The sequence below is a fragment of the Hirundo rustica genome, chromosome 2, assembly GCF_015227805.2.
Source record: "Hirundo rustica isolate bHirRus1 chromosome 2, bHirRus1.pri.v3, whole genome shotgun sequence".
NCBI lineage: Eukaryota > Metazoa > Chordata > Aves > Passeriformes > Hirundinidae > Hirundo > Hirundo rustica.
This window is the reverse complement of record NC_053451.1, coordinates 87,287,459-87,309,040: the sequence shown is the minus strand read 5'-3', so window position 1 is coordinate 87,309,040 and position 21,582 is coordinate 87,287,459. Positions and strand designations below refer to the sequence as shown.

The window sequence follows — 21,582 nt, the reverse complement described above, 5'->3', positions numbered from 1 at the left end:
TGTGAAGCTCCTTACCTCAGTGGGTCTGAGATTATTGTGGGTTTATGTGGTGCAGATGTGAATTTACAATGGGAGCTTTACCGAGGGCTATTTAGCACACAGGAGCTCCTTGTAACTTAAGACCTCTGTGAGTGACAGATCACTAGAGGCTGAGATCATTGCTGTGTATTTGTTGTCTTGGTTTTGCACTCTCCCTGGGACTCCCTTTTCTGGTCACTGTCAAAATTCAAGAAAATGTGCAAGGTGCACCTCTGTTTTAACATACCCTTGCAGTGTTTATGTAATGCAACACTGCTGTTGTAAAAGTGAAAAATATAATCATGTAATTATATTTGCTAGGGAAACTGTTCAGTTCTGGAAGAGCCAGCAGATTCCCTCTGTTATGGCCACATCCTGTAAAGAGTACATTGAGAGAGCGCTGCTCCAGCAGAGCACTCCAGTGAAGCCAGGCACGTGCATGTTGTGACAGCAGCCTCAGTACTGGGCTGGAGTGTGCACTGTGGTGGTGGACAATGAGAAAAAGTCTAGCAAAAGCATTCCAGCAATTACTGTTGACCTCTGTTGCCTACAAAGGAAGCCCAAGATGACTAACACAGTTACAGATGTCAGCACTCTGTGTGTACATCTGTGTATGCAGATATATTTAGATGAGATAAATCAGGGCATTGTTGATAATATTTATTACCTTCATGGTTTATTACTCCTAGATCCATATTTTTCATTTACATACCTGAAGTCAACATTCACAGTCCTATCTACTGCTGTTATGGTTGCTATTATTAGTTTATGAACTAAACTAGTAAATCCATTATTAAAAGTTTCAATTTAGGTAAAACAATTTTCCAGGCTGGAATTTAATATTGAAAGAAGGACAAGAAAGCCAAAGAAATTTAAATACTGTTTTCTACAGGATTTTTCTTATATCTTCCTTCCCTTTTTTCCCCTCATTTATTTTCTTTTTCTTTAATGAATCCTTACAACAGTTTTCTATTATGCTTCACATGGCATTTGAATGGTTAGGGAAATCCTGGGATGAATCTTTGAACTGGTTTTTGGGAGACATATTGCCAAGAGTAGCTGTTTCCAAGAAAAAGAGAAACATTTTATACTGGGCTTAATTGTTCCTTTCTTCTCCTATTAAAGGTTTGGAGACACCTCACTGCAAGAAATAATTAACATGGAAAGCTTGGTGCGGTTGAATTCATATTTTGAGCAGTTCAAGGAAGTTTTGCCTGATGATTGTAAGTATTCTGTAATTAATGACAAATTTGCTTGAACAGCACAATTCAGACTGATTTTTAAAATTGTTTACTCTATGTTGGTTTTTTAAATATCAATGGTACACCAGCATTAGTAACCTCCAAGAAATGGTGCAACTCTGTTTTAATATTTTATCACTAAGTAGGGTGGATTCAAGAGGTTTAAAGGTCAGACTGATTAGCTTTCCTTTTCAAGGTTACTTTTACATCTCTTTCTATGTGGCACTGTATAATCATGCAGTTAGGCAGAGAGGTTGTTGTAAGGTAAAGGTGTAAAAGTGACAGGTTCTAGCAGCGGCACTTTTATGTGCAGTATTTGGTGATGCTCCCTGCACCTATGATAAAACCTACACAGAGGGCAACTGCCAGCTTTCAGGAACTCAGTCATTTCCCTCTGATTTTCCTTTGGCACTTCCCTGTAATTGTTGCATCTGCAGCCAACAACAGAGAACCTGGAAGAGAGACAAAACCTACATGCTTAAATGTTATTGTTTTTTTTAAAACTGGTGCCCTACAGTTGCAATTTTATTCCAGAAATACAAATACAGCAGCATGCAACAAGATAGTAAGAATTCTGTCTGTTAAATTGTGTTATTGCACATTCATTTACACTGAATTTTTTTTTATACCACTGAGAGCAGAACCTGCTTCCCTCCATCCAGGCATTCATAATGCTGCATAATAAATACTCTGGAATGTTAGCTGCAAAGTTTAATTTTTTATTTTATAGTCATCTAGCATCAGATTTTCTTGTACAATTCAAAAATTAATCAGTTTAAAATGAATTTTGTTCATGTTTCTGTCTAGTCTTTTATAATAATAATTCCCATTCAGCTCCTTCCTCTCCTCTTTAATTTTGCTTGCTTTTTTTTTTACTCCAGTCTCTCCCCTCCTGCCCAAACCTCTTATGTTTGACTCAATGATCTTTTCGCTTTTGTCTTTTTTTTTTCTTTTTTCTTTTTTTTCTTTTCCTCCTGAAAGTTGTGGTGATATTTAGGATGTACAAAAGGAAGTGTACTTTTTTGTGAACCCTTATCAAGGGAGAGTAGCATTTTAGATTTAACTGCAAACCAGGTGATTATGTCCAGTTATGTATTCTGTGGTAGGTAGAGGCAAAAGGAAAAACAAACAGATGATTCTAGGAGACAAAGGTTGCAGTGAAGTATCTGCTGGCAGATTGCAGGAAATGCTCCCCTCAGGAACAGTACACAAGGAAAGTTGATTCTTTATCTACTGCCCATGTCCCTGTGTTCTCAGTTCTAAACTCTGCAGAATTTCTATTAGCTTCACTAGCTCCTTGTCCTTGTTCTGTTAGCGCTCCTTGTCTTTAGAAAGAGGAGATGGCCTGTGCCCTCTTTTTGATTACAGGTATTACTTTCCTTCTAGGGGTAGAGCTCAAGCAGACAAGATCAGAACAGGCACAGTATTTTTAATTATAGAATAGAAATGTGGAATTGTTTAGGTTGGAAAAGATCTTTAAGACCATCAAGTTTCCCCAGCACTGCCAAGTCCACCCCCAAACCGTCTCCCCAAGTGCCACATTTCCACATTTTTTAAATACCCCCAGAGATGCTGACTCAACCAGTTCCCTGAGCAGCCTGTTCCAGCGCTTGACAATGCTTTCAGTAAAGAAAGTTTTCCCATCATCAAATCTAAATCTCCCCTGGTGCAGCTTGAGATCATTTTCTCTTTTCCTGTCGCTGGTAACCTGGGAGAAAAGCCCCCTGGCTTCCAGGTGGTTGTAGAGAGCAATAAGATCCCATCTGAGCCTCCTTTTCTCCAGGCTAAACACCCCCAGCTCCCTCAGCTGCTTCTCTTAAGACTTTTGCTCCAGACCCTTCGCTGGCTCCACTGCCCTTCTCTGGACACCACTGGGGTTTCAGCATCTCAATGTCCTTCTTACAGGGAGAGGCTCAGACCTGAACGCAGCACTCAAGGTGAGGCCTCACCAGTGCTGAGTACAGGGGGACAATCCCTGCCCTGCTCCTGCTGGCCACACCATTGCTGGCACAGGCCAGGTCACCACTGGCCTTTTTGGCCACCTGGGCACAGCTGGCTCATGTTCAGGTCCTTTTCCACCAGGCAGCTTCCCAGCCACTCTGCTCCCAGCCTGGAGCACTGCCTGCAGTTGTTGTGACCCAAGGGCAGGACCTGGCACTTGGTTATGCTGAATCCCATAAAAGTGGCCTTGGCCTGTCCAGATCCCTCTGTAGAGCTTTCCTGCCCTCCAGCAGATCATCACTCCTGCCCAGCTTGCTGCCATCTGCCACTGACTGAGGTGCACTTGATCCCCTCCTCCAGATCATCGATGAAGTTTTTAACAGGACTGGCTGCAGAACTGAGCCCTGGGGAACCACACTAGTGACCAGCCACCAGCTGGTGTAGCACCATTCACCGGCACTCTGTGGGCCTGGCCATCCAGCTGGGATTTCTGCCCAGTGAGCAGCCTGTCCCACCCGGCCATGAGCAGCCAGTTAGTCCAGGAGAATGCTGTGGGAAGCAGCGTTAAAGGCTTTGCTAAAGTCTGGGTAAACAATGTCCACAGCCTTCCTTCAGCTACTCAGCGGGTCACCTTCCTGTAGGAGGAGATCAGGTTGGTCTAACATACTGTTTGCTGTGAGAAGAAGGCCTAAAATAAAACCTCAGATGTCACTCAGGTAGGATTCTTTTTGTCACAATGTCATCTCTTACTGTGCATATCTTCGTATTTATTCAGTCACAACTTGGTGTTCTCTGTCTTGCTATTCGTCTAAAAGAAGGGAAACAACAAAAAAGGCAGCTTGTTGAATACTTCTAATTGATTGTCTGGATATCTTGCTACATATGTAAGAGATGATGTGCAAAATTTGAACACAGAATTTGAGTACTGATGTTACTCTGAAAAATTTCAGCTACTTTATTTCCACTTAGTGAAATATTAATAAACGAGTCATGACAATCTAGTGTCATCTGAGTGTTTCTTGTAACTGAAAGCTGACCAGCTTGCAAATTTAAAATTGAAAATGTGAGCAGAATATAAAATATCTTCAGAGTTTCTCTGAAGACATTCATGTTCTCCTGTCATCTCTGTGACACACAAACCAAAAGACTGTACCGATCTTGCTCCCTTTGTTCATTTTCTTGTTATGCTGCTATTAGATTCTGAGTCCCTGAAGTTTTAAATAACTGGAATTTATATTTCCAACTGAGTTTAATTAAGCTTGAGGTTTTTTGTTGATGGTCCTAAATAAATCAGAACTCAGATAATTGTTCTAGTTTCAAGAAAACACAAATGTGTTTGCAACAGGCATATAGATACACTTTGTAAAAGATCTGTTGAATACAGATGAGTAAGTGGAGTTGGTTTTGTTTGTTTTATAGGTCTACCTCGATCTCGTAGTCAGACGTGCCTGCCTGAACTGTTAAGATTTCTGGGACAAAATGTTCATGCGAGGAAAAACAAGAATGTTGATATCCTTTGGCAAGCTGCTGAGGTATTTATTCATCTAAGCATCTCTGCATAGTTCAGCTGATTTTCTGTATGCATATGTATTTGCCCCTTTTTTATTACTGACATGTTTGAGTTTCTTCATTTGCTTGCATGTAGCTTGGAAATGCTGCCAGGCTAGGGCTCCTCTAGAATGAGACATGGGGAGATAAAATGTATTTTCCATAACAGAAATTTCCCCTCAACTCATACAATGAAGTTCTGCTCTCTCAAACATGCCAAACTTTGACATCGAAGCCCTGCACAACATTTGTGTCTCTCTAAGGGAAGTACAGGTGTTCTCTCTGACAGAAAGTTCTGAGTGTAGGAGCAGTGATGGATTGTCTGTCCCATTTCTAGATATGCCGCAGACTTAATGGTGTTCGGTTTACGAGCTGTAAAAGTGCCAAGGATAGGACTGCCATGTCAATCACCCTGGAGCAGTGCTTGATCCTACAGCATGAACATGGAATGGCTCCACAGGTCTTCACTCAGGCTCTGGAGTGTATGAGGAGGTAAGAGTCTGACCGCTTCACTTATTCCTAAATAAGGAACCATGCAAACTGCAGAGGAGTGGTGGTCTCTGTTTCCATCAAAAGAAAAAAAAAAAGTAAACTAAAGTCAGGAAACTGTGGAACTGACTGCTAGAATTCATCCCTTCCATGCATGTGAGTTACATATGCTAAAGCTGGTTCTTAACAGATTTATATCAGATAGGCTTGAGTTTTCAAGAGGAAATGAGAAGTTTTCAGACAAGCATGTAAAAATATTTTTTCCGTTAATGCTGAGCTTACAGAACAGGAAACTGGTGCTTCTTTGAAAGTTGTTTAATGATGACTTTATCTGAACTGTCATAGCACTAGGTTTCTTAGTTCTAGATCAGGGAGATTGCTCAGGGATGACCTGTCTTTTGTTCTTTGAAACACAGACACCTGCAGTTTGCACTGGTTTGCCACGTGTATTCTTTAGCAGTGAAACACTGCTCACTGGGTGAAATGTCAGTATAAGTGTTTCACACTACAGCAACCAAATTTCATCACAATGTGTCAGTGTGCTGTTGTCATATCAATATAATGATGTTCTGTATTCTGAAGCAGCAGAGATGTTTGCAGAATTAAGTACTGTACTTCAAAAAAAAAAAAAAAATCTGTTTACTGTTGTTCAATGCCTTGTTTCAAGCACTGCTGGAAAACTCTGTAAGTCACATACCAAAAGAAAGGATAAGAAATCTAGCTTTAGTCTTTATCAATGTAGTTCAACAATGCTGTTCAGTCCTGTTTTTCAACATTCACTCTTATCGAATGTACTGTACTGTGTGTCTTTTCACCAAATTCTCTAGAGTGTTCAATTCTCTTATCCTTTCTGTATGTTTTTGCTGTTTGACCCTTTCTTACACTTAAGTTACCTAGAAAAAAAAAATCTCATATAATAACACTTGCAGCCTCTTACACAAGTAATTTGGGGGTTTATATCTACTTCCAATTGGGTGGCACTGGACTTTTTTATTTTCAGTTTTTTGCTGCACTTTTTGTTACATTGTCAAAGAGTTAGTACAGTACATGAAAAATGCACTCAGAAAAACACACACTTAAACCTTGATATTAGAAACAAAATTTGAAACAGCTTTGCGAGGGAGAATTTAACTAACTTAAAATGGACTAAGTGGTTTTCAAACATCTTTATCTAAATTACACAACTTGTTGTCACAGACATCTGAAGCTGTTATACAGTTCCACAGTTGTGTATTTAATAAGAATAAAACCAGCTAGGAAAAATAATGGGAATATTGTTACTTTCTTCAATTCTTTTACTGGGTCACTATTTTGTTGGGTTTTTTTAATGCAATCACAGACACAAGAGAGCGAGGTTAACAATAACATTGTTTTGATCCTTCAGTCTACCAATTTAATATACACAGGATCAGATAAAATATTGACCCAAGAAAAATACTGCTTTGTGTTGACCTACACAGGGATATTGAAAGAGGGCCAGTTTAATCAAAACCTTTGGCTTGAGTGTTTTAACAACAACAGGGACTTGCTCTGGTAGGTGAAGGACATGACTTTTTCTTCTGTTAAATCTTTGGCTAAGAGAGGTTGTGCAGGACAAATGCTGACTAGTACAGAAGGAAAACCAAGATTAGACCATTCTGCAAGCCCATCAATCCTCTTCACATCTTATTGCTCTTTGGAAAAGGTGGTTGTGTTTTAAAAACTATTTGTCAATTCTACTCAGGAAAAATGGCACAGAATTGATAAAGCTTAACAAGAGAGATAGGATTATGGAACAAATATGTGGGAGTCCAACTCCACCAAATCCCATTCCAGCCTGGGCAGTTTGACCTCACCTAGACAACAGATACAGGATAAGAAAGGACAGCAAATTGCTTCCAGGGCATCCAGAAATCTTGGGTTTTGTTCTTTTAACTTGGATCTTTTATTTAACAGTACTGGAAAAGGAAGGCTTAAAGACTTTTGAAGTTTGTGGAGCATTTGGAAGGACAGGAAATAAGTACTAGTAATTTGTGAGACTCAAAAGTATTTCATCTCTTGTCTACTGACAACTTCCCAGAGAAGAAAAGTGTCCTTGCTTATACCATTTTGAAAAATTAAGAAAGCGTCATCTTCTTCCATGTGATGTTGGTCTTCAGAAGTGTTAGTTCCCACTTGTCCTCAGGGACTTCCCTTATTTCCTAGCCTCGTGATAATTGCGTATCAGTGATAATTGTGTTCAGTGAACAGGGACATCAGGGAGGAAACATGGACTGTTCTTCTAGATTTTTGTAGAAATTTACAGATACAAGTTTGTGGCTTTCACCTTAGAAATAAATGCCCTATTATAATAAACTCATTTTCTGTAAATAAGTTACAGCTTTTTCTGTCCTAAATCAAACACACAGTAACTCCCAGCTCACAAATAGTAAAATCATGGTGATATGTCTGGAAGATCAAGATAAGAGGACACGGCTACCTGACCAGTAAAGGCAGAACAAGAGTCAAAGTCCAGCTGGTTCAGGTAGCCTTTTCCATCTGCAGCCCATGCTCCTCACTAGATCTTTGACTCCCTGCCCTCCCTCTTCCTACCAGGTTTCTGTCCTGTCAGAAATGCCAGTGGAGCTGTTTGTGAGAATATGCTCTGAGGCAGTTTCAGTCAAGATCATCCTGGGTAGCAAAATCCTCTACAAGTTTTGGGTAGCCCAGCTCATTTTCATTAAAGGAATTAGGAAGGTGCAACACAAGCAATTTAGCAACAGAGAAGAGCCATCTTTGATAGGGGCTCTTGAAAAGCAGCTGGAAATGAGGTGAGGAAAATCACCATGGTGCTGACTAAAAGGATTACATAATAAAGCCCTGGTAGTCATGTTTGGGTATGACCACTCACTGCAATAAAACGGCTATAATAAAAAGCTTGGTTGGATTTCTTCGCCGATTGACCTGCTCAAAGAATAAAATTATATTGAGTTGAGCTAGACCACTTGGCAGATGCCCACCCAGGTGCTCACTACCTTCCTCCAACAGGACAGGGGGGAAAAAATACGTGAAAAAGCTCAGGGGTTGAGATAGAGACAGGGAGATCCCTTGCCAGTTACAGGTACAGAACTGGCAAAACAGACTCTAAGAATTTTTTTTTTATTTATTGCCAGTGGATTTGGGATGTTAAGAAATAAAGACGAAAGCTAAGAACCTTGTCCTCCACCTCCCTTCTTGTCTCAGGCCAAAGTATCCCACTGCTTCTTTCTCAGCTCCTCTACTCCCCCCCACACTGAGCAATGCACAGCGGATGTGGAACAGTGATTTGCAGCCAGTCCATAACAGGTCTTGATGCCTTAATTTTTAGCCTTCGTGTGTTTCAGATTCTGTGCTGCCTAGGTGTGCAGTTCTGAGCCTCATATTAAGTGTTAGTAAGCTCTCTTCACAGAGTAGGTAGATAAAATAAATCCTTTTCCTGCTGGAGACCAAGGACAACCATTACAAGTTTTCAGGCCCAAAAGCATAAACAACAGTGGACTGAAGAGAGAAAACAAGGACAGGACTTCATAAGCTGAAGCTGTAATTAGACAATTAACCCTAATATGCAAATGGACCAAAACTTATAAAAGTGTAAGACCTTGTGACCAGTCATCCATTTTGTGACCATTTTGGGTCCATCTCGGGTGTAGCCCTGGTCAGGCTCTTGTACTGCCCCAGGTGTATCCTAAAGGCCTTTCAGTAAATACCTACTTTATTCTCTTAGCTCTGTGTAGTCTCTGTTCCAGGTCAGCCTTCCCAAGGCATCAGTCTCCTCTGCTCCTTCCTCCTGGTGCCCTTCTTCCACTTCAGTGTGGGTCCCTCACATGGGGTGCAGTCCTTCAGGATGAACCTGCTCCTGTGTGGGCTCTCCATGGTCTCCAATTTCCTTCAGTAAATATTCATCTGCTGCACTTGGGGTCCTCCATGGGCTGCAGTGCAGATAGTTCCTCTCCACAATTTCAGGAGAAACTGCTTCAGCTCTTTCTCTTCTCCTTCTATGACTTTGGGGTTCACAGGGCTCTTTCTCAGATCTTTTCCCATCACACTTCACTGCCACGCCGTGCTTTGCCTTTTCTCACACACTCCTTCCCCGAGGCACCAGCATGGCTGAGGGCTCAGCTGTGCCTGCAGCGGGTTGCTGAAGCTGGCTGGAACCAGCAGTGTCCAGCATGGGGCAGCCCCAGCCTCTCCCCACAGAGAATTCCCACATGCCAGCTAAGTGAGAAAGGAAATTGCTGTGTCTCCTAACCCTAGTCCTTTCCTAGAGGTAGTCTGCTGATGAATGTTTTGATTTAAGACACTGTATAATTGGGCATCTTTGATATTTCCAAAAGGTGATTTTTCATCCCTCAGGGGGAAGCATCTACATGGGCCAACAGTGACGAGGAAAAAGGAAAGCACTTTTCAGCTCTTGCCTTCATTCCCACCATATGTGTCTGTGCTTATGTCTTCCTGTAAAATGGAGTAGCATGATACTAATTTTTAATGGTGGAGAGGTGCCATGTGATGTTCATGATGCCAACTAAGCATTTTTAACCTTCCTTCTTTCCCTCTCCCAGTGTTTTACATTTTATCTATATTCTAAAACACTTTTCTTCCTCCAGGCTATTTCATTGAGCCTTTATCCGCTGCTTTCCAGTAAGCACTAGATTTCCACTGGCTGATCCTCCTGATCACACACACACCCCCCTTTCCCCACTGCTACAAAGGTAATTGGGATTTGTAGACATCACAGATTCAATCTGCCCTTGTCCACTGTAGACACCAGGAGTGAAAACGTCTTCATAACCAATTTGGATCAAATCCAGATCAGAAATACAGTTGATTTAGTTTCCTGCCCACTTAATTCCATTTGACTTGATGTGTAACCAGCATCTGAATGCTCTTTTTCACCATCTCCAGGGTGTATCTGATTTCTCGCAGGACATTGTCTGATGCTACACAACCATCAAGGTTATGGAAGGTTTGTTATGGATGGAGCAAGTGCACAGCATCAGAATCACAGAATTGTTTGAGTTGAAAGGGACCTTGAAGGTGATCTAGTTCCAACACCCCTGCCATAGATAGGGACACATTCAATTGGACCAGGTTGCTCAAAACCCTGTCCAGCCTGGCCTTTAACATTTCCATGGATGAGCATCTGTGGCTGCCTCACCATTCTCAGAATTTTTCCTTGTATCTAATCTAAACCTGTTCTCTTTCCCTTTGAACTTATTCCCCCTTGTCCTGTCTCTCTATGCTCTTGTAAATAGTCTCCCTCTTTCTTGTATGCTCCCTTCTGGTACTGGAAGGCTGCAATTCAGTCACCCCTAAGCCATCTCTTTTCCAGGCTGAACAAACCAAATTCTCTCAGCCTTTCCTTGCAGATCCCTCTGTTCATCTTGGTCATTTAGTTGTTGCTTTGTGAACTAAAAATAGAGTTGGAGTGCTCAGGGTATAAGAGTGATCCAAAATTAAAGACGACACTACAAAGCCTGCCAGGCTCCCTGAGGAGTTGTTCTTCACTGTAGCCTTTGGTGCTCGATGTAAGAAGTGGGTGCACAATGAGATGGGCTTTGCAGCGTGTCTTCAGAAAAATGCCTCTTGATATACTCCTGAATTCATGTCCAAACAGAAAAATAGGTGAGTGGGTTGGTTTTTGAAATTATTTATTTATTTGTTCATTTTTTATTAATGTGTTAGACTGGTAGTTAGGAGGTTAAATTAAATCACTGCAGCCCACATAGAAAGATGTTTGAAAGGGTCAAATATTACAATGGTTATTCATGTTCAGCTTGCTTTTCAGAGCTCCACTTCTTTGCAGCATGCCAAAGCACGGCAGAGCAGCATGAGGTATTATTGCTTGGTAATCTGAAAGAATGAACATGGAAAACCATTAATGTTCAACCTACATGTGTTTATTTTCACTAGACTACAGTACTTCTTTCTTATTTTTCTCTTTTATTCTCTTTCCCTCTCCTTATTTCTATAATTGTACTGGTACATATTTTTGAGATGTTTTTTCCACTCTTTCTTTACTTCATCTTCTGGTTTTGTTGTGCATTCTTCCATGTTTTTTCATTTTCTTAACCACCTTGTGTTGCCATCTCTTTTTACCCATTCATCTGCATGTCCATCTTCCTTTCTGTTTTATTTTCCCTCTTCCCAAACTTCTTCCTTTTCACAGCATTGGAACACGGGAGATAGTCACCCAGAAGAACTTGAGTGGCTTGGTGCCCATCCGAGATTTCAGACTAGATCCCAGCCTTCTCTACTCTATTCCTTTACTAGCTCTCAGCCCCAATTTACTGATTGTGTGGCTGTTTCTGAGCATAGCATACCTGGTGGCCAGGTTACGTTGCAAGTGAAGATAGAGTTCAAAAACAAAAAAGAAAAAAGAAAAAAACAACAACAACAACAAAAAATCCCACAAAAAAACCCCCAAAAAAGTGCTTGAATGTGTATTGCCACTTGGTACCTGCTGGACAAAGGAATGTGTCATAGCATTGTCTGCCAAGAATTATTATTATGCCTTACAATTTTACGTTTCTATTGTACTAAACTGTAAATATACATCAAATTATTTTATCAAAAAGAATTGTATTGAAACTTTAAATTATTGTTCTGCTTTCAGTGCTTGTAACATAGTCTGACATTGGCCTGTTACCTCGTTACTTTAGCCAGCCTGAAGATCTCTTACCAAATACAGTTTTGTGTTACTTGTTTCATGTACTCCAGAGAAAGGAACTCTGTCTGAAAAGAATTTGTATCTTTTTGTATATTTAAGGTCTATGCTAATCTTGCCTTTCATTTTTACGAGGTATGAAAAGAAAAATAAAAACATGGGTGGGGTTTATAAGAAATTGTAAGAAATTTATTTAAAGAAGCAACAAATTTATACCTTAATTTCAAAGCATAATATCCAAATTACATTACTGAACAGTTTGTAGAACCATAGTCTTGTTCCTTTCTCATGGTTAAGCATATTCTAGTAGACTAGAAAACACTCAGAAAACAATCTGCAGTGTACTGCATGCAGAATTATTTAATTCTATTTGTAGATCTGCATTTTGCAATGTATTAAAGACATGAGGAAAATGACTTGTGGTTAGGAAGGGGATGTGACTGGCATTAGCCTGCTAATGATCCATTATCTATTTTAGGTGCTCTGCTATAGAACTTATTGTTAAATAGGGTCATCCTAGAAGTGAAAGATAATGGTCTTTAATTTTCAGGCAAGAAGAGGGAGGTATAAATTTACTCCTTTAATAGGTGACTTTCAGGTTTTCTGCTGAGCTTTATTTTAATTACATTAGACTAAATATTACTGTTACTTCCATTTTTAAGCGTTGCACAGCTTTAATAAATTATGATGCTGATAGTGGCTTAGTGATAAGCGAGTGATGGTAAGTTAACATTTATTTAAGTGATGAGACTAAAATGGCTTCCTAGTTTAGTGATTGCAGATGAAATTTGATCATCATTTTTATATAACATCAAACTAGGGCAGGCCTATTTAAACTGAAAGATTTTGTTGATGCAGTAATCTGGCAGAGCTTGTCAATAGCAATAGCTAATATAAAAACCTAACCTCATTTAATGTAGTTTGATAAATTCATAAAGGGTTTTACTTCGCTTGGTGCCTGAGATGACATTGGGCTTCTAAGGAGAACTAGTACTGTGATTTGTATTTTTTACTGTTATTAACTTGCTCAAAAAATATAGGTAGCTTTAGCTTTTATTATAAATTTTAATGGAATTGAGAGCTGCTGAGAGAAGTATGCTGAAATAAAAAGCACAGTTAGAATGAAAATCAGAATTAAATTCTAAATTTGGATTTAATTATTCTAACTAAAAAAAAAAAAAAAAAGTGTGTGGTTATATTTGTGTCTTCATGAAATCAGACTGTGCAGTACACTATCTCTTAATATTCTTCCTCACTATTCTTCCAATTTTGTTTTTAAAAGGGAAAAAAAACCCCAAACAAAACAACCCCAAACAACACAACACCACCAAGACATACATGTTTATGTATCTATATATAAAGCAGGTATCCTGTTTATCTTTAGTTGCAGTGAGTTTCGGTACATTCTTACTGCTGTTGAGGCTTATCACGATGTGGTTTGGGACCCTGTGCCCTGCTGATCCCTGCTCTGCTGTGTCTCCGTAGCAATCCCCAGCTCTTTATGGTTAGCGCGGCTTTCTTTGCTGCGGGTGCCCCAGTCTAGCTTCTTACAAAGCCAGCAGTGGTCAGCTCGGACCGTGGCCTCGATCTTGCCACGTGGGAGTGTCCTGGGCTCAGCCTAACCACACGTGAAAGTAACTTCAGAGTCACAGAATATCCTGAATTGGGAAGGATCCACAAGGATCAAGGATCAGTTCCTGCCTTGGCACGGGTCAGCCGCAGGCATCCCCCCATGTGCCTGGGAGCGCTGTCCAAGCGCTTCTTGCACGCTGGCAGACTTGGGGCCACAAACACTTCCCTGGGCAGCCTGTTCCAGTGGCCAGCCACACTCTGGTGGCGGGCATATTCACTGAGCTCCTTGAGATTCTTAATCTGTTTAAAGTGTGAAGGTGCTGCTCATCATTACCTCTAGGGTTGCAGTAAGACTACCTTAAAACTGTTTGGAATGAGAGCCCAGGCTTTTTGAAAAATGTAGGTTTTTTCCTTCTTAAACTTCGATGGGGACAAGTTTGGGGTTTGTTTTCCCCTTTGGAGCCTGGCCTGTGCTTTTGTTAAGGCATTCAGATTTAAGACGCAGTAGTGCATCCTGCTTATGTGCTTCCAAGAGAAGGAAGATGGCATGTGAAATGTGGGAAATACGTCCTTGTCACCGTATCTGCACCATGAGGGACACATGCAAGAACCAGATGCAGTGAAATGTGTTATGAAGAGAATGATTCACTTTGCAATTAAAATGCTCACCTAGCATCACATATTTGATAGTTAAGCTTACTGCTTTTATTAGTACTCTGAAGTAAGATTTGTGCAAACTTTTGATGTATCTATTTGGCTGCAAGAGCCGTCGGGGGAGTTTTGTGAAACACAAACCAGTGCCAGAAAAACAGTGTCATCACAGATGATCCATTCTATAAAAGGCAAGCACAGAATGTGCTCTGGAGACAAATTTCAAGCTTAGTTAAATGATTCCTTAAAGGGAAAAAAAAAAAAAAAAGTAGTTTTTAAAGTTAAACTAGGTGTTACATACAGAACACAGTTACAGCCAGTTTCATGAACCAAAATTAGAAGAATGGTGAGGTCTGTGAGAGCACGAGAGCTTTCAAACAGAACCAGAATCCAAACCCTCATTTTGAATCAGATGATCTCAGCTTACCTGGTAGATGCTGCAGCCATCTCCAAGGCAAGGCAGGACTAATGTGACGTTTCTCCATCAGATGCTGTACTGTACACTTTGCCATGAAGGTCTACTATTCATTGTTTAGGTTCCAGTCCTCAATCAGGGAAAGACATTCTCCTGCAAGCCTAAATTGATTTATAATATATATTTAAAAGATAGTGCTTCCTCTTTGTATGTCTGTTTTTTGGATATAATCAAAGGAACTCTGAATTAGATTTACAAGTGTAAAGAAGCCTTATAACTGGAGTAGTTTTCTATTGTAGCACAGAACCTCTTTGTAATGTGGGGCAGTTGCACCAAAACGTTGGGTGAAAATTAAATTCTGCACAGCTTTGTTTCTTTGGGGTGATGACTGTCAATGCAGCCAGTCTTTTTTGCACTGCTATTTCATGATTAGGAATTATTTTTTAGATTGTGTTGGTTTTCACATCCATTTATGCATGCAGAGATAACTGGAAAGTCATACATTATTTTTGTATCAGCTCTAATCTTTAAAGCAAGTACTTATAATACTGACATACAGGGAACAATAAAATTACTTTACAGCTCTTATAGAGAGATCAGCAGGTTTTTGTTTTCAGCTTTATGTATTAATAAATTAGCAGAACTGCTTTTAAGCAATCCCTTGGGATCCCTTGTGCAGTGAATGGCATGTGAACTCCACACCAGTGTACCTTGAAATACATGAAACCGGCGTGAAGGAACCTTTTCAGTAGATGTGCTGCTGCTTTCTAGAAATGCAAAACTAGCAACCAGACATAGCTTGTGTCCATTCTGTGTGCTTCTTACTGGCATTGTATGATGAGTCATCTCTTTTAATATTTGCAGTGGCAAATTAATTAAACGCTCATTAAATATAACCAACTTTCTTTTAATGCTATAAAATAACCAGTTCATTTCATCTTAGTTTAAGTCTTTTTTTCTTTTTTTTTTTTTTTTCCGTTTTACTGCTGTCATTTTTTGTGCTTGTTTTTTTTCCCCAGTGAGGGTTGTCGCCGAGAAAATACAATGAAGAATGTTGGATGTCGCAAGTATGCATTTAATTCCCTGCAACTGAAGGCTTTCCCAAAGTATTACAGGCCTCCAGAAGGAACTTATGGAAAAGTTGAAACATAAGCATACTATGTCCTTTAATTGCTGTTCCATTAAAACACGTGGATGCACTCTAGATTAACACATGATTTTGTCATCCCGAAGAGATTAATAACCTTTTTGTACGTTTCGCTAGGTCATACAGAGCATGTTACCGAATTGGAATCTATAGTAACAATTATTCTGACACCTTAGCTTGAGAATAGTGTGATGACTCTCTGCCCGTTTCAATAGCCTTCAGTGTATGTAAGATGAGCAGATATTGTGCTATTTAATAATTACCTATATGCAAATAGCTAGATACCTCCTGGATGGGCAAGGACTCTAGGAACGGTGTTAAGGCAGCTGTTTCCATGACATCTTTTTATACTGAGTTGATTTGAGATTGAGCTTTTCCTAAATTTTTTAAAACTGAGAGTAAAACTCAAAAGCTGTAAATAAAAAGGATCCTAGACAGTTTAGTAACTGTAGAATGCATTGTTACAATCAATAAAAGGGGGTTTAATTAAAAACAAATCAGCACAATAAGAGCCAGGAGAAAGAATTGTTTTACTGTATATAGGATGGCATCTTCATGTATGAATTTAACAATATACCAAGGCCAGACATGTGAGGTCTGGTTTGCAATTCTGTTTAAATAAAACAAATTCCTGTCATCTTTGGCAGGTAAGGCAACAACTGATTTTAAAAAGTATTTCAGAAACATCATGATGGTTAACTATTAATGCCAGCAAACAGTTCCCCATGCCCTTCCCCACTCTGAGGCAAATGCAACAACGAAACTGCTGATGTTGCACATGATGTGTTCAGTATATTCCATGGTGTTGTACATTAATTGACACATTTTTACCCATGGTTTTTTATATCACTTCTGGATTGTAAGCATTAGAATCTCGGGGTGTTACATTATTTTGGTCAGGGTACTATTTTTCTGTATCGGTTTTGTATGTCATTACAAAAATGCTCGAAGTGTCCCACGCACCTTCTTGCTCCAAAATCAAAACTGGTTTCTGTTTACCTGTTGAGAGTCCTGGTGGGGGGAAGTGTGACCGGTGTCAGGGTATTTCTGAGGAAGGTAGCAATGCCCTGTGCTGATAGAGAGGAACTGCTCAGTGCTACTGCTTGTGCCTGAGAACCACAGGTGGGTTCTAGCTTATGACAAAGGTGGTCAGTTGGATAGCATTTGATAAAAAATGTTCAACAGATCTCCTCCATAATAATCTCCCAAAGAATACCTTCGAAGCTAAGAGAGGATTTTAAAAAGCAGCTAAGTGTTCATTTCCAAATTTTAACAGGATCCAGTAATCTCTAGCTAGCTCCATTCAGCACACTGTCCTTTCCTTCTTAATTTCTAAAGATCTAAGTTTTAGAATAGAAAAAAATTGCCCATTTATTCTTGTGGGAGCAGCAACAGCCAGGTAAGTATATGGCTGTTTTCTGATTTCTTTCTCCCTCTCACTGATGTTTGTCTGTGCTGTCACTGCTCTATCAATCAGCCATGTTCATTCTGCTCCCATGTAGGTTTGGGGGTTACAGGTCCAGCAGTTTTTGCATTTTGCTTTTTGCAGTTTAACACTGAGCAGCATGTCACAAAGCCAGGTCAGAGTGTTCTGCTGAACTAGGCTGTTAACATTATTTCAGACTCTTTAGGATAACAAAACATGGAATTCTGTGCAAAAGCAATGTATTGTAGTACCTACCCCAGGTCTGAACAAATCATCTACAGTAGAACGGTCCCTTGGAAATGTTACTCTAACCCTGTTTGCCAGTTAATAAATGTTGATTTTGTTTTATTTTTTGCTAATAAGTAAACAAATACACAACGAAAATTTTTTTCAATGGGATCTCTTTATACATGTTACTCCATTCATTCTGCTCAGCCTTCAGTCCCTGGCCCATTATTAAATGCTACTGTATTTTTGTATAAACTAAGCTCTTTATATCCCTTAGTTTTTATGAGTTGATAATTTTATTTTGTATATTTCAGACATGGTTAATTTTAAGTTTTAATTGTTACACTAAAAACCTTCCAACGTTCAGCTTCAGAAGGAAATAACAAATGTCTCTTGGAACAATTAGCAGCGCCGCTCTCTTAGATGGTGGCCAACAATCACTGGACCTGCCGTAGAGCTTAGCAATCCCTTATTTATTCTGTATAGCAATGTAATCTGAAAAGGTTGCTGAATTTTGCCTGCTGGTGGTGGAACTGCAGCCCCGGGGGCGGTGGTTGTGCCGGGGCGCGTCCCAGACGCGGCTCTGCCGGACGGGCGCGGCTCGCGCTCCTCCCGAGGGCAGCACCGACGGCCGGGCCTCGAGCGCGTCCTCCAGAGAAAACTGTGACGCGTGGAACCCACGTGGGACCCTCGCAAGGGGGAAGGGAGCTTTTCTGTTGCACAGGAGAGGCGAATCTAAGGATTACTGTAAAATGAAGTTCTGTCTAATGTTCCTTTTTTGAGTACATTTTTAAAATTATAAAACATACGAAGGTAAAAGAAGAAAACTGTTGCCAAGTATGTTCTGTGTATGTTCTGTGAAAGTACCTACAGCACAGTTGCCTTTTTTTCATTTATACGTGTAAAATTATTGTATAATATGACACAGTTTTGTCCCAACACGACTGTATTTGCCGAGCCTTGTGCATTGAAATATTTTTATTTATTTGGTTTTGGGCAGTATTAATATATCATAAACATATGGCTACTGTTTTATATATTCTAGTTCATCCAGTCCATGTATGCTGTAAATGTGCTAGTCTTTAGGGTGAAAACCAATAAAGAACTGACAAGAATAACAGCGGTGTCTTGCTTTTAATGCGTTCGTGGTAAGTGAAAATAAACACTTTCAGTCTCCTTGACTTGATTCACTTTTATCTGTTGGAGACCATATAAAGCCGAGATGTGTAGAGATACCTTTTGCACAACGTGCAAGTCAGGAAGTGGTTACTCCTAACCCCTGCTAAAGAGCAGCTGCTACCAATTTTCTGTAGTTAAGCGAGGCACCAGCTTGTCCCACATGCTACACGTTGTGCAGCAGCACTTAAATGAGCGACATGAGGTATTTTTCTTCTTCAATTTTATCTACTTTCTCCATGAATATTCTGTAAGGGCTTCCTGAGCTTTGTTCTCTGTTCTTTCACTTTTCCTTCCATTAGCAGAATTTTTTCTCTACTGCTGCCTCCCATTGAGCCAACTCATCCCTCCAGCAGCTTTAGCCCTTGGGCTGCTTGTCAACAGGGACAGGTTGTCCTTGTAGATTGTCACTGATTTCACATGAAATAAAGTTTATGTAATAGTGTAACAGACAATAATTCAGAGCATTCTGATTTCTGTAAAATAGGAAGAATAGAACACAAAAAGATAATTCTGTTTCCACTGGGAGTTTGAGAACTGCCAAATAGAATTTTCTTCGCATTAAAGAGGGCTGAAGAGCATTTGGTGGAGCTGGGGGAATTAGGTTTTTTAGTCATATAAAAGGAAAAACAGTAGAAGATAAAAATCCACACTGCTTTCATTCAAAATGCAGAAAGAGAAGATGCCTGACAGGTAGGAATTCCTGAACTGCAAATGCAAAGTGCATCTGCGTGCATATACACACACACACACACACACAGAGATTTCAGAATTTCTAATTGCTGTTCAAAAAGTATCTACCAGTATTATTCTTAATTTTAAAAGGTGGGGTGTTTAAACAATGGTTGGAAACCTGACATCTTTTAAAAGGCATTCTGAGCTATCGGGAAGTGTTTGAGGCTGGTGCACGTGTCTGTAAAGACTGCTCATTTGGAACCCGCCGTGACTGGGTCTGGGCTCCCTGTGCCCCTGTGGCTGGCTGAAGGGCGTTTGTGGGTCTGTGGGCTGTCACTGATCCCATGGAGAGCTGCTGGGAGCAGCAATGGCCACGTGCTCTGCTGTGGAGCACAACTCCAACTCTCCCCCACGACTTTTGCTGCCCTTCAGGCAGGGCTTGAAGTGCTGGTACAGGCATCTGTGCACGGGCACTGACAGCACTTCTGAAGGGGTTACCTGATGCCACAAGTGTGCTTGAGGTCTGAAACATGTACTGTGACAAAAGAGAGGAAACATTCATAGATGAAACACAAAAAATGCTTGAGAGAATAGAAAACCAAGAAGGGTACAACAAAAAATAGCAAACCACTTGTTTAAACTTCATCAGAAAAATCTGTAAGTAATTTTGGTGACCAAGGGTGAACTTTTTCAGCTTTTCAGTGTGTGAATTCCTAAATATATCTAAGGCTTGTATCTTAGAAACTTTGGATCTATGTATTGTTGCTGACTGCAAGTGGATTTGTTTAAAATAGCTCCTCCCAATGAACTACAAGACTTCTGGTCAATGAAGGAGAAAACATAACAGCAACCTCTTTTTCTCACATTGCTTTAAATGTCAGGCAAATTTTCTCTCTGAATTCATGAAATATTTTGCCTTTCACAATTCGGGATGGATGCAGTTTATTCACATGTATTCACAACGTGATTTGAAGAGGGGTAAGCAAGAAATGGGTAAGTAATGAGAGCGACCAACATGGACACAAGGGACACCTGGAACCTTTCAGCCTGGACACTAGGAATGGCCATAACCCTGCTCAGCACAGGAAAATCCCAATAGTGTGGTGTGAATAACACCAAGGTTGGGGGTTTGATCTCTGCATGGGCCATTCACTTAAGAGTTGGACTCAATGGTCCCGGTGGGTCCTTCTGACTGGGAATACTCTGTGGTCCTGCGTGACAGACACGTGGGGGAGGTTTGGGACCACCCCAGGGGTGCCTACTCACCCTCCACCTGCAGCCACCTGCACATTCCCTCCTACACTGAGTGCCCTGGCCAGCCAGGGCGGCCCCACAGCAGCGGCCACCGCCTTCCTCTGGGCAGAGAGAGTGGTGGGAGGGAGGGAGGGAGGCTGCTGTGGAGGCCAGGCTGGCCTGATGGTGTGGTGCCCACACACGTTCCCTCAAACATCGCTCCTCGTGGGCGAGGGCTGCTTGGCAGCACAGACCACCCCCTCCCCCACTGTGCAGCATCTCTTGGGGAAATGTGATGGAAATGTAGTATCATTTAATCTGGCAGAATTGAGAATCCTGTTTAGTGTTTGTTAGATCCTGCACTTAGGTGAAACACCCTAAACATCATACGCTGGTGGATGCTTATCTTTCAGTTTTCCATTGGCTCAGCGTATTGGTGGCACCTGCAATTTCCATTTTGAAACAGAGGCAAGTTGATCTTTGAAGTTTCTACAATAAGAGCAGTAAAACATGTTCACATGAAGGCAAGATAGCTTTTAAGTCCTCTTACTATTTGTCTACAAATTGTTTAAATTGTAGCCATGTCTCAAAATGCTGCTGTTAGCATACAGTACAGATCTGAGAAGTTCTGAAATGCAATATTGAAATAATTCACTTTTTTTTTAGGTATTTCAAGATGTTGATTGAGTTCTGATGCCAACTAATGTTGGTATGAAGCAGTAGAACCAAGCATTGAAATAATTGACACGACCTCCTGCTCTAGAAATGCTCTGAAAATGTTGATAAAATACCCTTCATGTTTCAGGCTTGTAACAAACATGAGGTGCACCTGCCTAGGTGTTTGAGAGACATCTGTCAGGTCTGGAATAGCTTTCATTAGCTACAGTAGGATACCATTCTTCTGATGGGTTTTTCTGTATTTTTTCTGACAGCAGACCTCTCTCATTTGGGGGTACCCCTGCCCCATTTTGTTCCTCTAACCGTGGTGTTTCGTTCCGTGTTCTTCTCCTTGTGTTTTGGCCAAATTTCCCATGAGTATGTCAGGACTTTCTTTCACAGCACACAAACTTGTATTTTCAATCAGCTTTTGTTTCAAGTTTGAGTGAGTGGGTGTTTGAGTGGGTGTTCCCTTGAAATGCTGTGCCTGTATCCACAACTTCA

At 40.6% G+C, this 21,582-nt stretch overlaps 1 protein-coding gene across 13 annotated transcripts in view; it reads left to right on the top strand.

Annotated features, from left to right (window-relative positions):
• The window catches only part of INPP4A (inositol polyphosphate-4-phosphatase type I A), a 111,813-nt gene extending 93,358 nt beyond the window's left edge, over positions 1 to 18,455 (top strand). For 8 of the 13 annotated variants that reach the window (XM_040056633.2, XM_058419487.1, XM_040056632.2 and 5 more), the window contains 4 exons: positions 1,144 to 1,241; positions 4,620 to 4,732; positions 5,086 to 5,240; positions 11,401 to 15,549. In XM_040056633.2, the coding sequence (XP_039912567.1) occupies positions 1,144 to 1,241; positions 4,620 to 4,732; positions 5,086 to 5,240; positions 11,401 to 11,581 (547 nt within the window). In that variant the 3' untranslated portion in view covers positions 11,582 to 15,549. The other 5 variants (XM_040056637.1, XM_040056636.1, XM_040056627.1 and 2 more) reach the window with 1 other exon arrangement.
• The last annotated feature ends 3,127 nt before the right edge of the window (positions 18,456 to 21,582 follow it).